This window comes from Monopterus albus, unplaced genomic scaffold (genome assembly GCF_001952655.1).
Source record: "Monopterus albus unplaced genomic scaffold, M_albus_1.0 scaffold50.1, whole genome shotgun sequence".
Taxonomy (NCBI): domain Eukaryota; kingdom Metazoa; phylum Chordata; class Actinopteri; order Synbranchiformes; family Synbranchidae; genus Monopterus; species Monopterus albus.
In genome coordinates, this window is record NW_018127930.1 from 2,214,596 (window position 1) to 2,228,602 (window position 14,007).

General features: G+C 40.6%; 2 protein-coding genes across 9 annotated transcripts in view; both read right to left on the minus strand.

The window, feature by feature from the left end:
* LOC109960823 (ectonucleoside triphosphate diphosphohydrolase 2-like) overlaps positions 1–1,294 on the minus strand; it is a 23,939-nt gene extending 22,645 nt beyond the window's left edge. Inside the window, exon 1 of the mRNA XM_020601200.1 lies at positions 910–1,294. Within this exon, the coding sequence (XP_020456856.1) occupies positions 910–1,026 (117 nt within the window). The 5' untranslated portion in view covers positions 1,027–1,294. The remainder of the gene's footprint in view (positions 1–909) is intronic.
* A 2,576-nt stretch (positions 1,295–3,870) lies between these two features.
* Positions 3,871–14,007, minus strand: part of grin1a (glutamate receptor, ionotropic, N-methyl D-aspartate 1a) — a 31,148-nt gene continuing 21,011 nt past the window's right edge. For 2 of the 8 annotated variants that reach the window (XM_020601025.1, XM_020601027.1), the window contains 3 exons: positions 10,400–10,426; positions 9,501–9,611; positions 3,871–5,837 (listed from right to left, as the gene is read on the minus strand). In XM_020601025.1, the coding sequence (XP_020456681.1) occupies positions 5,769–5,837; positions 9,501–9,611; positions 10,400–10,426 (207 nt within the window). In that variant the 3' untranslated portion in view covers positions 3,871–5,768. Of the gene's footprint in view, positions 5,838–9,500; positions 9,612–9,721; positions 9,755–10,399; positions 10,427–14,007 lie in introns of those variants that run through there. The other 6 variants (XM_020601026.1, XM_020601028.1, XM_020601030.1 and 3 more) reach the window with 4 other exon arrangements.

The following is a 14,007-nucleotide window of genomic DNA, read 5'->3' on the forward strand; positions in this document are numbered from 1 at the left end:
TTTCCAGCCGTCTCAGCTGGAAGGTGCTCTCCTCAATTTCCCTCTCTAATTCGACCAGACTCCTCTCCATGGTGCCATTCTACGGCCGTTTTAATCCCACTTCTGACACCAATGTGACGACCGCTAGCTCGGTTGAGAGGAGCTGGCCCGACCCTGTCCTATACTGGGACAACTAACTATCCAGCTATGCGCTGGCACCTATGCTGACAGTGAGGAGAACACCTTCTTTGTTTTTTTGGATTTTATTAGACAGAATAGAGAATGCGAAAACAGAACTGTGGTTTACCTGGCACCGTGTGCTCATCAGGAAAATAATGAAAAAAGTAAAGCAGGACAAACAGTAATGACACTCTCTCAGGGCAACCCGAGTTCCGCGCCAATAGAATCTAAACAACACGCCCACCTGTCATCCCTCTTATCTCCTCCCACACCTGTTCCTCCCCCCCATCCCACATTGGCCAGAACAGCGCGGCATTTTGCAGAAAACAGCGGTAACCAATACATGAACAGCCTTCAATAACATTGTCAAACCCATTCGCACACAACAGAACACATGAACATCAGCGGCCGGTCAGGGTCGCCACAGTATGTTTTATTCCAGGGCAACAATTCACACTCCAGCAGATAGCAGATACAACTTCAACTTTGCTTAATATTTTGTTTCTTACATTGTCAGTCCTGGACTTCCACAGTTTTAAGATTCAGCAGCAAAGCAGAGATAGGAGAGGATGCAACTGTAAACTTGACTGGGGGGTGAGTAGCAGAATGTCACAGGGTACCCTTTTGTTATCTGTATAACATCTTTTTGCTCACTGTCTGCGCCCTGCACGGTAAAGCTGTAGTTATACATCCTGACAGCTTAACATGCTGACAACAGTAATTCAAAAATACCCAGTTGAACGACCCTACCATGAACCCCGGAGCCGCCTGGATGTCTTTAGTGGGAACCGTCAGGAGCAGGATTGCAACAAGTCCAAACACCAGCAGTGCGATGGAGACGACAGGATGAGCGGAGCGCTGAGCCATGAAGTGAAAGTGAGAAGTGCAGCTCCTCTCTGCACCTGGTGGAAATCTGAGCGTTGATGCAACAGCGGCCAAGTGGGAGAAGTGGCTGATGGCCTCTCGATGGCCAGGCGTTATCACAGCCTGCCAGTGCTTCACGCTTCAACTACTGCCTGCCTCCTGTTTTCCATTCCACTTGAGATAAGCACAAACCTGACCTGAATTTATGTTCTCTGAGCACAGCCAAGCCCTCCTCCATGAATACCTCTCCTTAGCCAGTGAATGAAACCAGCTCCAAGGCTACTGGTACCACTGAGGGAAAATGTTATTACGGCCCGTTCATTCACATTCAAAGGTCAGTTTGGGCGGAGCTACATTGTAACTTCTGTCCAATCATTTCCTTTTTTGGGGGGTGGGGGTAGGGGGTGGGGACAACACACACAAAGGGAGACCTAAACTGGCAGACGTCCAGATTCTTTTCATCCTGTATTTGCATGTCAATGGGTGCATCTTAAAATCTGACTTGCAAACTGACACCTCATTTGAATGCAGGTTCTTTCATAATGAGTGGGACACTACAAATAAAATCTTTTTAACTGCTGATCAGAGGAGAAGAGCGCCTGAAAGCATACTATAAACCAGTAAAATATAGAAGAGTAATGTGAAATAATGAAATAGCGAGACCCCGAATAGTTGCAATAAACAAATTAAATACATTACATTATTACTAGAATACATAGTTACATCCATAAATGCTGCTTAAAACTATACTGTGCCTAAAGGAAGCCCTATGTCAACAGTGTCCAGAAGCACATGTTAGGTATTTTTAGTCAGATAAATATTGGATAGATACTTTATGTATTAGAAATGTTTAGTGGAGAGAGGATGTCTAGTTAGACTGTTAAATGCTTAGTCATGCTTATGAGTTTCTACAGGGTACATCTGGTCATGGATAACTAGAGAGAAGAGTTGATGACTATCAGCAGACAGGGTGTTTAATATTATTGTTATGACGTGTATAACTGTAGCCTTAGCCATAATATGTTCTCATGTTTAAGCCACGACATGTACTAGAGGTCGTGAGAATGTTTTTAGCTACACACCACTTAATCAACAGACAGACACACACACACACACACACACACACACATTGATTTACTTCATGTTTTGACTACTGCTACGTGCAGTATGGAGGTGCAAGATACTTGAGCGTGTAATGTTAATTTTACCTGTGATCCTTTGAATAAATCAGCACTGTTTTGTAGTTACTTGGACTGCCTCGTCTCTCAGAGTCAGTATGGTAAAAAGTACGGGGTACAACACACAGTCGACTGCTCTGGGCTCAGAGGCATCTGGGATGGACCATCACACTGTGGAAACATGTACTGTGGTCAGATGAATCAGCGTTTCGGGCCTTTTTGGAAGACAAGACCAAAGAGGAAAAGGATCATCCAGACTTGTTACCAGCAATAAGCCCAAAAGCCAGGGTCATGGTCTGGGTTTGTGTCAGTGCCCTTGGCCAAGGTCATTTACACTTCTGTGGTGGCTTAATTAATCCTGAAAATTACAGAGAGCAACATGTGCTGCCTTCAAGACAACATCTTTTCCAGGGACGCCCATGCATATTTTAACAAGACAATGCAAAACCTCATATTGCCACATTACCAAGGCCTGGCTGTGGAGGGAAAGGGTGTGAGTGCTGGACATACTGTTTACATGTTTTACTATTGTGATTGCACTGATTGAAACATTAAATATAGCAAATTAAAGCCAAAATGGGAATATTTGAAGTATAAAATCTAAATTGTATATAAGAAAAAAATCCTAAAACGTGTAAAAAAAACAAACAAACTTAGTACTCAGAATCACATTAATCTCTCTGAGTATGACAGCGTGTCTGCTGTGATCAGGACAGAGGGCCAACGGGCCAGAACAGATGTTCCACCTAACAAAATCCTGTGACCCATCTCTGCTTCTACAAGATAGGTCTTTAAGTAACAGTGACAGCCATGATTTGATTAATGATGACACTTGTGATTTAAAGGTTATGCTGCCTACAACAGCGGGTTGGTGTTCCACTGAGATACCCAGGTTTGTCATATTATTAACCTTTACATACTGTATGAGGACTGCTTAAAAAAATGCGGGTTTTGAATTAAACTAAAGATACAGTATGTTTGTTCATTTTAGATGACCAATTCCCCCAAACTAATGAAGCTTTTAGCAAAAGTTACCTCATAACCTCATTTTGCCATCACTAAGGCTCCATCTGTCTTCTATCATCCAATCATTTCATTGGGTCGGTGCACAAGAATTAGCCAATGATCACCGTTTCCCAAGGATATTTTGAATCACTGACACCTACTGTGTCTTTGTTGCCATTGCCTTGCAGCTTTGCCCCTCCACTACCGCCAGTGTTAAGGCTCCAGGGGGATATTGGACCTGACTGCTATTTATAGGGCTCCATCCCTATACATCTCTGCTTTAACTGGTTCATTGCCAAAGGTCTAAATAAAGTTCCTGCATTCATGTTAAATTGTGTCTTTTCTGAGTGAGCTGTAACAGAGTCTTGTTCTTAAACTGCATGTTCATCTTTTTTAATCATTCTTAGGCTGGTTTTCTCTAGTTTTTAAAGCATTATTCACATTTATTTTCTCTTTTTATACCACTGTAAATTGAACATCTTTTGGTTTTGAACTCTTGGTTGGACCAGACAAGTTATTGGGATCTGTGATATGACACTCATTTTTCAGTCTTTAGTTTTTTTTTTTTTTAGACAATACAATACAAGGTAACAGATTAAATAATAATGTACAAACATTAGCTGTAGTCCTAAAATAAATAAATCACAGGACTGATGAGCCTTGGCAATGTAAAGACATTTTATTTACAGTTATATAAACAAGATGATTCAATGATTCAAGATCTTTCCTGAAAAAAGGTAAGAAAAGCAAGTGATCCTCCCTCAAGGGGTTTTGTGCTTGTGTGCGCATGTGTGTGAGTGTTAACGCATGCCTGTGTATCACAACTGTTGTGTGTGTGTGTGTGTAACATTCTCAGCTGCAGTCATAATACAGGCACGGTACAGTCTCCTGAAACCCCCCTCCCTAACAAGACTTTATTTAAATATCATTTAACTTGAAGCGCTTCACACAGCCCAGCTAACTTTACACAGCAACAACATGCATTCACAAACAAACTAAAGCACTGATAATAACTCATAAGCATGCATAGGCCAGAATGAAAACATGATCAGAAGCAAACTCTTTGTTCAAGTTTAGAAAACAAATTGTTTTAGCACTTTGTGTGGTTGTTGAAAACTGTCATTATCTTTCTTATAATGACTTTGTATGTGGAGAAGTTAGTGTGTCTGACTTATGTTATAATGGTTCTGTTCCAGTTTCTTGTTAAGTCTTTTTTCACTGTTTGGGTTCCCCTCCTTAGCATAAAGTGCTATGCAGTGCCAGACACCAGCATGAACAGCAGTGGTTTCTCACCTCCAGACAATGGGAAACGGCCTGTTTTTGCATCTAACCAAGATCTGCACACGAGCTCACAAACTGAGCAACGCTTTTAATTCACTCGGGTTCCTTCATGCAAAAGTTCTCCAGCACTGCACAGGGTTGGAGTTTTGCATGAAAGACCGAGTGCTGGTTGGGTGAAAAACCTGGCCCTTTGATGCAACCCCTTCAAGACTGGAAATGAGAAAGACTGCTGTGGCAGGACAGGGGAAGAGAGGTGTACCCAAATGCAACATGGCTTACCGCTAAGCATCTCAAACAGGTTTGGACAGAAATACACCAGCCTTACTCAGTTACTTCATCAGATTTCAAACGAATTTGTCATATCACTCATCTCTTGCTATAAGTAGAAGTAAAGCTGAATAGATTTTCTTTAATAAACTGAGCATTTACACATAAACCTGGCAGATTGGTATAAAATTAAAGGGGAAAAATACAATTTAAACAGCAGTATCTGGTATATATCCTCCAAAATATTCAATATCTTCATTCGCATACATAAAGCTCTTATTCCTATACAAACACACACGCTTCCATCATCTTGACTGGCAGACAAGACTAGTCATATCCTCATTGTTAGTACCATTACTAGTGCTTCCCAATGAAAGAAACATCATCTAAAAACTTCTAAAATGTAGATAAAAACACAGGTAGTTCCGCTTAAAAATCCTTGATATCCATTTAAGCTTACAGTACGTCTTGTATTGCAGTATATGTTGTTAAGAAATACTAGATATTACTACTGTATAGAAGCCCTAAATGCAAGGGATATGTCGAGTGCAGTACTTGTACCAGAACTGGTTTATCGATAACCTTAACCCAACTAAACCTGACTTGCTAATTGCTAGACATGTGGTCTGAAAAATGGGAAAACATCTAACATTAAGTACATTTCTGTGAGTAAATGGGCAAAAACAAGGTTAAATAAGTTAGCTAATAATATACAGAAGGAAAAGATTGTATATGCGAGTCAGATGGGTTCTTCTGTGCATGCTCATAGACCCTACGAACATCTAACGCCAGGTAATCCTGACTTTAAAAAGGTGCACGTTCAGTGTTTTCAGCCACTTTTTCAGCAAGCAGTTTCCTCACAAGCTCTGCTGGCAGGCGATGAAAAAGCTTCAGCTTTGACAGAGAAGGGAATAAGGAGATAGGTTCATCCTCGCTTCCCCCTCCACTTCCTCTCTTCCATACTCATCTCATTTCTTCTCTCGTCATGGAGCAAATGTCACTGTCTCCCTCTCTTTAAACCACAGTGCTGACAGACGGGTCAGACAAGTTGAGTTGGCCCGTGATGTCAGTGGGTGGGTACTGCTGCAGAAGTAAGGAGAAATGGGGGGAAAGGAGACACATAGCACAGTGTCAGCATAAAGCAGCATTTGGCAGCTTTTTTAAAAAATGTTATTAATTATCTAAACATTCATTATGATTTTAAGAACACCTGTGCTTCATTTCTGAAGAAATTCAGAAGCAGCAGGGTTCTCTAACCTCTCTCAGGCAGACCGTATTTTTTTTGTTCTCTGAAGTCTGGACCTTTGTAAAGCTGTTTGGTTCTGCCTGAGCTAGGCCACACATAAGGTCCTGTGAGTCTATACAACAAACAACAGCAGATCTGAATCAGACATAATTTCTTTTTGATCTTTACAACATGACGAGGTGATAATTTCCTGCCATGGGTAAAATGGACAGCTCATTTATCTCCTCACTGTCATTTGCATGCATGCAGACAAGGCGGCTTCTCTAATTTTAGCATCTCAGGAGGAGAAGATAAATTTTAGGCTGATTTCAAAGTGCTGTTGTGTCGGAGTCTTACATCCGATCCTTGCTTCACTATGCTTCTTTTAAAGCACAGAGCGTTGAATTGTAGGCGTCTACAGTGCTGAGAGGGGAAGAAAGATATCAATTCAAAGCAGGCGCTTAGTTTCTATGGCAACAGTGGTTTTGCTTTTAGCCGAGTCTTTTCAGTATGTTTGACAGCAGTAAGCCATATTTTTTTTATAATGCTGAGGCTGCTTTTTCTGCAAATGAACAAAAATATAGAAAACTGATGAAACAATAACTCAAACATTATAACATCTTAACATTATAAATTAAGCCTATACTGGGGATTGGCTTCACATCTTGGATCACAGTGAAACTGAGTGAAGTAATAAGCTATGTTCTTTGTAATCTAATTTATTTCCAATGTACCAGTCCTAATCCCAATTCAGGATGCTGGAAAACCCTGATTCATAAGATCAAATTCACAATAAAACATTTTTTGTTAGAACATTAATTGCATTACAATTGAATATTATATTAGCTGTGCCTTAATGTACCCATCTCATACAGATTGTTCTTTTCAATTGTGATTTAAGTGTTTCTTGTTTTCAACTGATAGAGCCAGTACATTCAAGCCTGTGGGCTTCAGAAGCTGTTGTGATGCAACTAACATGTTGACAGATGGGGCAACATCCAGACTGAAAAGTAAAATGTGAGATTTTCTAAATAAATTGGAGTCAGAGTGGATGTCCCTCATCCCCTTGACCTGCGAATTGCATCATCATATGGCTTACAGCCTCCATCTGTGTCGCCTTATGTCTTGTTCCTTGAGGGCCTGCTAACAGCACACCCTACAGGGGTCAAGTGGACCAGCAAAAGACAGACACTTCACTGACATCATAACCACAGTTCATGTTTAAAAAGCTACTTATTCAATGCAACTACCGTGATCCTACACTATAATTGCTACCTCTTCTACTGTTACTACATCTATGACAGTTACAATAATTGGCATGCTTGCAGAGGGAGAGAGGAGCAGTGTGGCATGTGGGTGAGGGACACTGACACTCAAGTCCACTGATATCCATTAATATAAAAGAAGAACATTTATATAAAATCAAAATAATGGTCAAAGACTGAGAATGGCAAATCCTTCAGTTAGAGCATCTTTTTTTAAGTCACACTAAATCCTGTTTTATTTTTCCACTTTGAGCCATATTTTTTCGACTAGGGCTCCCAAACCAGCATTCGAACCCCCATACAGACATACACTGACTGGCCATTTTAATAGTCACACCTGTACAATTGTACGCACTACAATGCAACACTTCCACCTTAACATCTGTGTTTATGAAGCTCAAAATGTAAATTTTTGGTGAAACTGTCAAATATACAAATTCAGTTATGTTTATTATTGAGGTCATAGCTAAAGGTGATGTTGTACTGGACTACACTACATTCAGAGGTGTTCCTAATATTTTGACCCTCTCATGTATGCAGCTGGGGAGGACAAAAATATAGACATCCCTCTGAATATAATGTAGTTCAGTACAACACCACCTTTAACTATGACCTCAGTAATAAACATATCATTGAATTTATACTTTTATCACAATTTCACCAAAAACTGAAACATTCTGAGCTTCATAAACACAGATGTTAAAGCGGAAGTGTTGCACTGAAGTGGCCAGTGAGTGTATATTTGCAGTGGTGATCCTACACTTCTTCTCTTCAAACAAGATCAGTTTCGATTGGGAAACCTCCAGGGGAGAGTAAAAGTGGTTTGGTCCAATGCAGAAACAAAGTAGAAAGACAGGAAATCAAACAAAAATAGAGACATTTTTACTTTGTGACCTGTTAGCTTAGCAGCTATGTGCTACATCTCCCTGAGGAAACACATTCAAAAGACAATGTTAGAACAGAAGCCTTTCCGCAGAGATGGTTGCTGGGTTTTCATTTCTCTTCAGAGGCCCATGCCAGATTTGGTCAGCGACCAACTATGTCTGGCAGAGCAGCTGGGCATAACCAAGTTCATGACTATGGGTCACTGGTTTGTCTGAGCACTCCAAACTTGCAGAGTACAATCTCCCAACTGCAACGCACAGGGCTTTTCTACTGAACTGTGAAGGAATGGAGGGAACCTGACACTCTCATTGTGCTGCAATAAAGGAATCAAGCAAAAATATAAAGATGGTGTAAAATGTGATTTATTTTTAGCTTGTATTTATGCTTGTCTTGTAACACAATGAGAGTCCAAGGCTTCATTGTGTTTGTAGCCCACAGAAACAATAATTAAAACACAAAAGAAGACTGTTGTCACCACCTGAAAATATACCCTGAAAGAAACATTCACAGTTCAGACCACAAAGACACTGAAAAAAAACAAGAATTATGAGAAACAAAATATGACAAAGCAAAAATTGACTAATAGAAATCCATGAGTGTAAACCTGAAATAGGCATGTTGATAAATAAGACACTTGTTTTCTTCTCAGGAGGACTGGTCATCACGACTACCTTGGAAATGAATTTTGGAAAAATGACAACACCAGTGCATGCTTTTCAAAACAAAAGCAAACCAACAGCAGCTGAAACCCAAACGGAGGAAGTGCGGGCGGGACTGATGCAAAGAAAGATGATTATAAAAAGGATCAAGCAGTCAAAAGGACAAGACAAATATATTAAAACGCACGCTTGTATACAATACACACACCACAATGCCACCAAATAGGGACATAATCACCAGAATCCACATCCAAACCAGAGGCAGGGAGGAAGAGCAGCCCAAGACAAAACACCACTGGCAGACTGCTTGCTTTTGTCGCCCCCCTCCTCAAGAAGCCACTAATCCAATCAAAAAAAGTCAACCCAAAAAGTCCTGGATGTTTCCTTCTCCCCAAATTCAGAGCCCAGCTCCTGGCCTGACCTGACCTGAGTTTCCTGCACTGATGCCCTCCGCTCTCTAGAGGAGCTAGAGATGCTAAATGGTGATGACTGATCGATGGTGAAAGAACAGACACGTGGCAGAGGCCTCGGAGCCGCGTGGAAATGGGTGAGTGGAACATGGGACTCTCTCGTGGTCAGAAATGGGGATGCAGGCAAAGAAGACAGAGAAAGAGAAAAGAAAGGTGTGAAAATAGAGACAGAAGAGGAGGAGAAGCAGAGGAAAGAGAAGGAAGAATAAACAAGGGAAGATGCTGCTTCTTCGTCTCCTTACCGTGTCTTTGGAGGACCTACGTCTCTTGATGCTGGAGGCCAGGGTGGTACTGATGGACCTAAAAGAGGCTTTCTTTTTGGGGTCGGGCTCTGCTCTACCACTTTTCCTATCCTAAAATAAATATATTTAGAGACATTATTCATGTTCTCTGGCTCCAGTGATAACCGTGGTTTCAGCCATTCTTTCTTCCCATTTCTTCCCCCCCCCCAAAAAAAATTTACCTTATTTTATATTGTCTAATTAGAGGGAGGGTCCTTGTGAGAAAGAATACAGCATTTGGAAATGTAAAATACACAAAGAGGGAGAAAGAAAGGGATAAAGCCTGTTAGATGTGAAAGTGGAAATAGTCTGTTTAGTTTGATATGAGGGTATTCATTTGCATTTTATGCAACATTATTACACTGGAACTGCACAAGATGGCACAGTAGTCCTCTAGAAATGTGCTGACACATTCACTTGGCACCTAGAAATGCATTGGAATGAGTGATGACTAATAAAGATGTCAGTGGATGTGATACCTACATTGCGCTACTTTAGGCATCTAAAATATTCTACCTGGACGCTCATGGTTGCTTGAACACATTCTTTACAATTGCAGCTTCCTCATCACACAGCGATCTTAAATTTAAAGACTAAACATGCCAAATCTGACTTTAGAAGATATCTAGAATTTAGATGGTACTCGATTCTGACATAGGTCAGAGCTCTAGAAAATATACTCAAGTATATTCCTTTCAAAACAAAAACAAATAAGTAAAGAAAAGAAAGTTTTGTTCATATCCAATTTGGTGCCCTCCCTCCCTCATACCATCAGAGTGCCCCACCGCTACTCTCAGCACAATAACTGCATATTTGTGTGCAAAAAAAAAAAACCCAAACTCATATTAAGGTATTCTTACATCCTGAGTCTCTAGAGAGGAAGAGGGCTGCATAGGGGGAGAAAAGAAAAATAAAATAAATTTCCATCCACTTGATCATTATTACTTTAAAGATCCTTAAGCAAAAGCCAAGGAAACCAAAAAGGGCAGATAAAAAAAAAGAATAAAATAAAATAAAATAGCAAAGCAAACATTCACATTCAAAGCCAGGCAGGTATAAAAAGTCAAGAAGCTACAGTCTCAGAGGCCACTAAATGCATATCAAAGAAGGAAAACGACAACAAAATTCAGTAAATAAAGCCCATTTAAATTCATTATACCTTAAACTGGTATAATGGAAATTCACCCCACACACAAGGAAATAGGATGGAATATGATAGCAAAAACAAACAAACAAAAAAAACTGAAGGAATGGTTACCTAGCGTAGCTGCAAAACAATACTCTTACTGTAAGCTAAAGTGCAATAAAGAAAGATTTCATGATCTAAAAAGATGGAGGCTAAAAGATGCTACTTCTGAAAAAGAAAGCGCTCTAACATGGATGTTAGGAAAACATAAGTGGAGGATGAGTGAGTAGTTGCAGGGAGGGAGGCCCGTGGGGTGGGCGGGGCAGTGTGGTGTGAATTTCACATGCCAAAGGTTTTATGGATGGAGGGAAGGAATAAAGGAGGGGAAACATAGAATAAGTAAACACAAAACAAATAGCATGACAAATCAACCCTGGCCAGCACTGGCCTCGCAGTACATCCTTTTTCATCAGGTCACATGACTAGGCTCTTTTAGGGCCGTTTGTGCCACCCATCACCCCACCAACCAGCACTTTCCTCTCAGCCCCCTGATGACATGATATCAGGTGGAGAGCAGACATTAGCTGGCATGGAGCATAGATGAAGGCTGGCAGAGGAGTGATTGGTGTGCAACATCACTTGATTTTACTGCAGGTAATAAATAGGTAGTAAATTTTTTTTTTCCTGTCGGAAGATGAAATTTCATGTTAGTAAATGATGAAAGTCAGCCTGTGTGACAAGCGTCTCTAATGGTATTTGTCTTGGTTCAGGAACAAATCATTGCCCAGGTGACTTCAGTTCTCTTCTTTTAATCTGGATTTTCTCCCCATTTCTTACACGTCTGAGACTGCAGGAGTGCAGACTGGCCGCTCTGAGCCCTGATGAGGTGCTGCGTGTGCACAGTCCCGGCCATGCAGGGCATACTACACCATCAGATGAAGCGTGGACTTGCTCAGTATACAGAAGCTGCCTGTTTCATGTCCGAAACAGAAGCAAGCTGTTGCAGTGTCATTATAGGCTACTGAATATCATCATTTTCATCACCATCATGGAACACGGTTTCTGACACTTTATTTTCATTCCAAAGTGATACTGTAGTTTCAGTCTTGTTCAGACAGTGCACTTCTGAGTAATATCTACTTTGAGAGGGAAAGCCAAAAGCAAGATGTGTACGGTAGCTTCTCTGTGATGTACATGTATGTATGCATATGTAATATAGTTACAAGCATTAAGAGGAAGTTACAAAATTGAATGAAAAAGTAAATACAGTATATTAAACTTGTATAGTTCATAAAAGACCAATATTGTTGGCCAATATTAACTCATGACAAATACTAGTGTGGATAACTGGTGTTTTTGGCTTCTAAACAGGGTAGAGAAGCCGGAATACCAGCGAAAGGGGCTGTAGATATCTCTGTGTCATATAAAGTTCACAAAAGATTCAAATTTTATTCAGATGTGGCAAACCTAAATATGAGCCTTCTGGATGCAATAGTGTCTAAAGTAAATGTGTTTATTTTGGTAACATTAGATGCCTAGCATGGTCATGATTTTACCTGTTGTGTTAATATGATTTTAATTTAGGAGCATATTGAGCTTGGTGTAATGTTACTGCTTTGTGTCACATTATCAGTAACAAGAGCATTCTACTGGACTGACAAGTTTACTTGTTAGTCAGCTAACACTAGCTTCCAACTGGAGGCTGCATTTTGTAGTTTGTCACAACCGGGCTTCGTAGTTTATGCTACCACAGGGCATGATGAGAGGGGCAAAGAGAGGTTAAGGATGGCATATGATGTCTGTTTTGGGTCTCACTAGACCCTCTAGTGGTTAAAAAGAAATTAGGTTGAGTTACTTTAAGTAGGGTGTAGTATGTGAACAGACTTAGAATAGTCAGAAGTGCACGTTCTCTGAGATTACATCCTTGTGTTGAAAGGTACAGTATGTAGGTGCAAAGTACTGCACAGTGCTTTGCATAATACACCAACCTGAGGCAGTATAAGCACTTAATTACATACAAACACATGTACAAGCAGTCAAAATGATGCCACACATGGGACTCCAAGTTTCAATGGTTGCTTTACTAAGGAAGGAGGAGGCCACATAAACTGTAAACTTGGGTTTTCCATTATTCGGAGTTTGTGTCCTTCTTAAGCATGTTTTCATTTTTTATTTATGAAAATTAGATCCCAGTGAATAATCAGATCAGTGCGCCCAAACAGTATGGATAATATTCACGCAGAACAGAACAGAACAGAACAGATTGTATCAGCTTGACTTGATGAACTCCCTCTGTGGTCCTCGCATGAGACCCTATAATGGCGGTTTTAGTTAGAGCGATGAAGGCCGTCTGAGTCTATGACTTTAGCTCTGGGGTCCACAGTAATGGTCAGTGAGGAAAATGAGCATGCCCGAGCTGTCTTTGTTCAGCAGTGCAGAGAAATCAATGTGATCATTGCTGACATGGAGCTAAAACGTGCTGGTCTATGGGCAGTTTAGTGTGTCCCTCTCCTTTCTCAGTGATACACTCCCCACCCCTCCACATGCATTCGCCTGCTGTATACGCCTAGAGAACGCACATCCATATGAGGACATTCACGACAGTTACATACAGTAATCGGGTCGATAGCAGACGCTCTCAGAAGAACATTGATTTGCTGACAGGCGCTTGTGATTTTATACTGTACCTTCCTTCAGCCCTGCTGTCTCTTTCAGCAGGGACAAACACTGAGCTTTGGTTCAAGGCTTACAGAGAAGGCCACATCACAGACTCAAAGTGTGATTGGCCATCAGACGTTGAGCCCTTGTACTTCCCTCCAAACTATCCAATCACGGAATTAAACCATAAAAAACCAAGTAAAAGTGTGTAAAAGTGTGTGTGTGTGTGTGTGTGTGTGTGTGTGGAGGCAGATTGTTCACAGCCATATCCGATGGAGGTACATGGGCAAATCATGTTCTTCATCAGCTGTGTGGAGAACTGATTGCTCGATTGTAGCTTAAAGGCTCAGTTCGCTCAGATTTATTTTACTTGTGGTATCTCATAGTTGATGACAAATTCTCCTGGAAATCTCATATCAAAAATGTTCAGCACAAAATAGCAAAAAATATATCGATATTGGCAAGGGTTAAATATATTTTGGATGAGAAAGCACTATGCATTTTGTATTCTTCATTGATCTTACCATACTTGAAGTATGGCGTTGAAAACTGGGGAAATACATACAAAAGCTCACTACAACCATTGTATATATTACAAAAAAGAGCAATAAGAATTGTGCATAAGATGGGGTATAGGGATCACACCAATGGAGCTTTCATACAGTCTAAATTGTTAAAATTTTT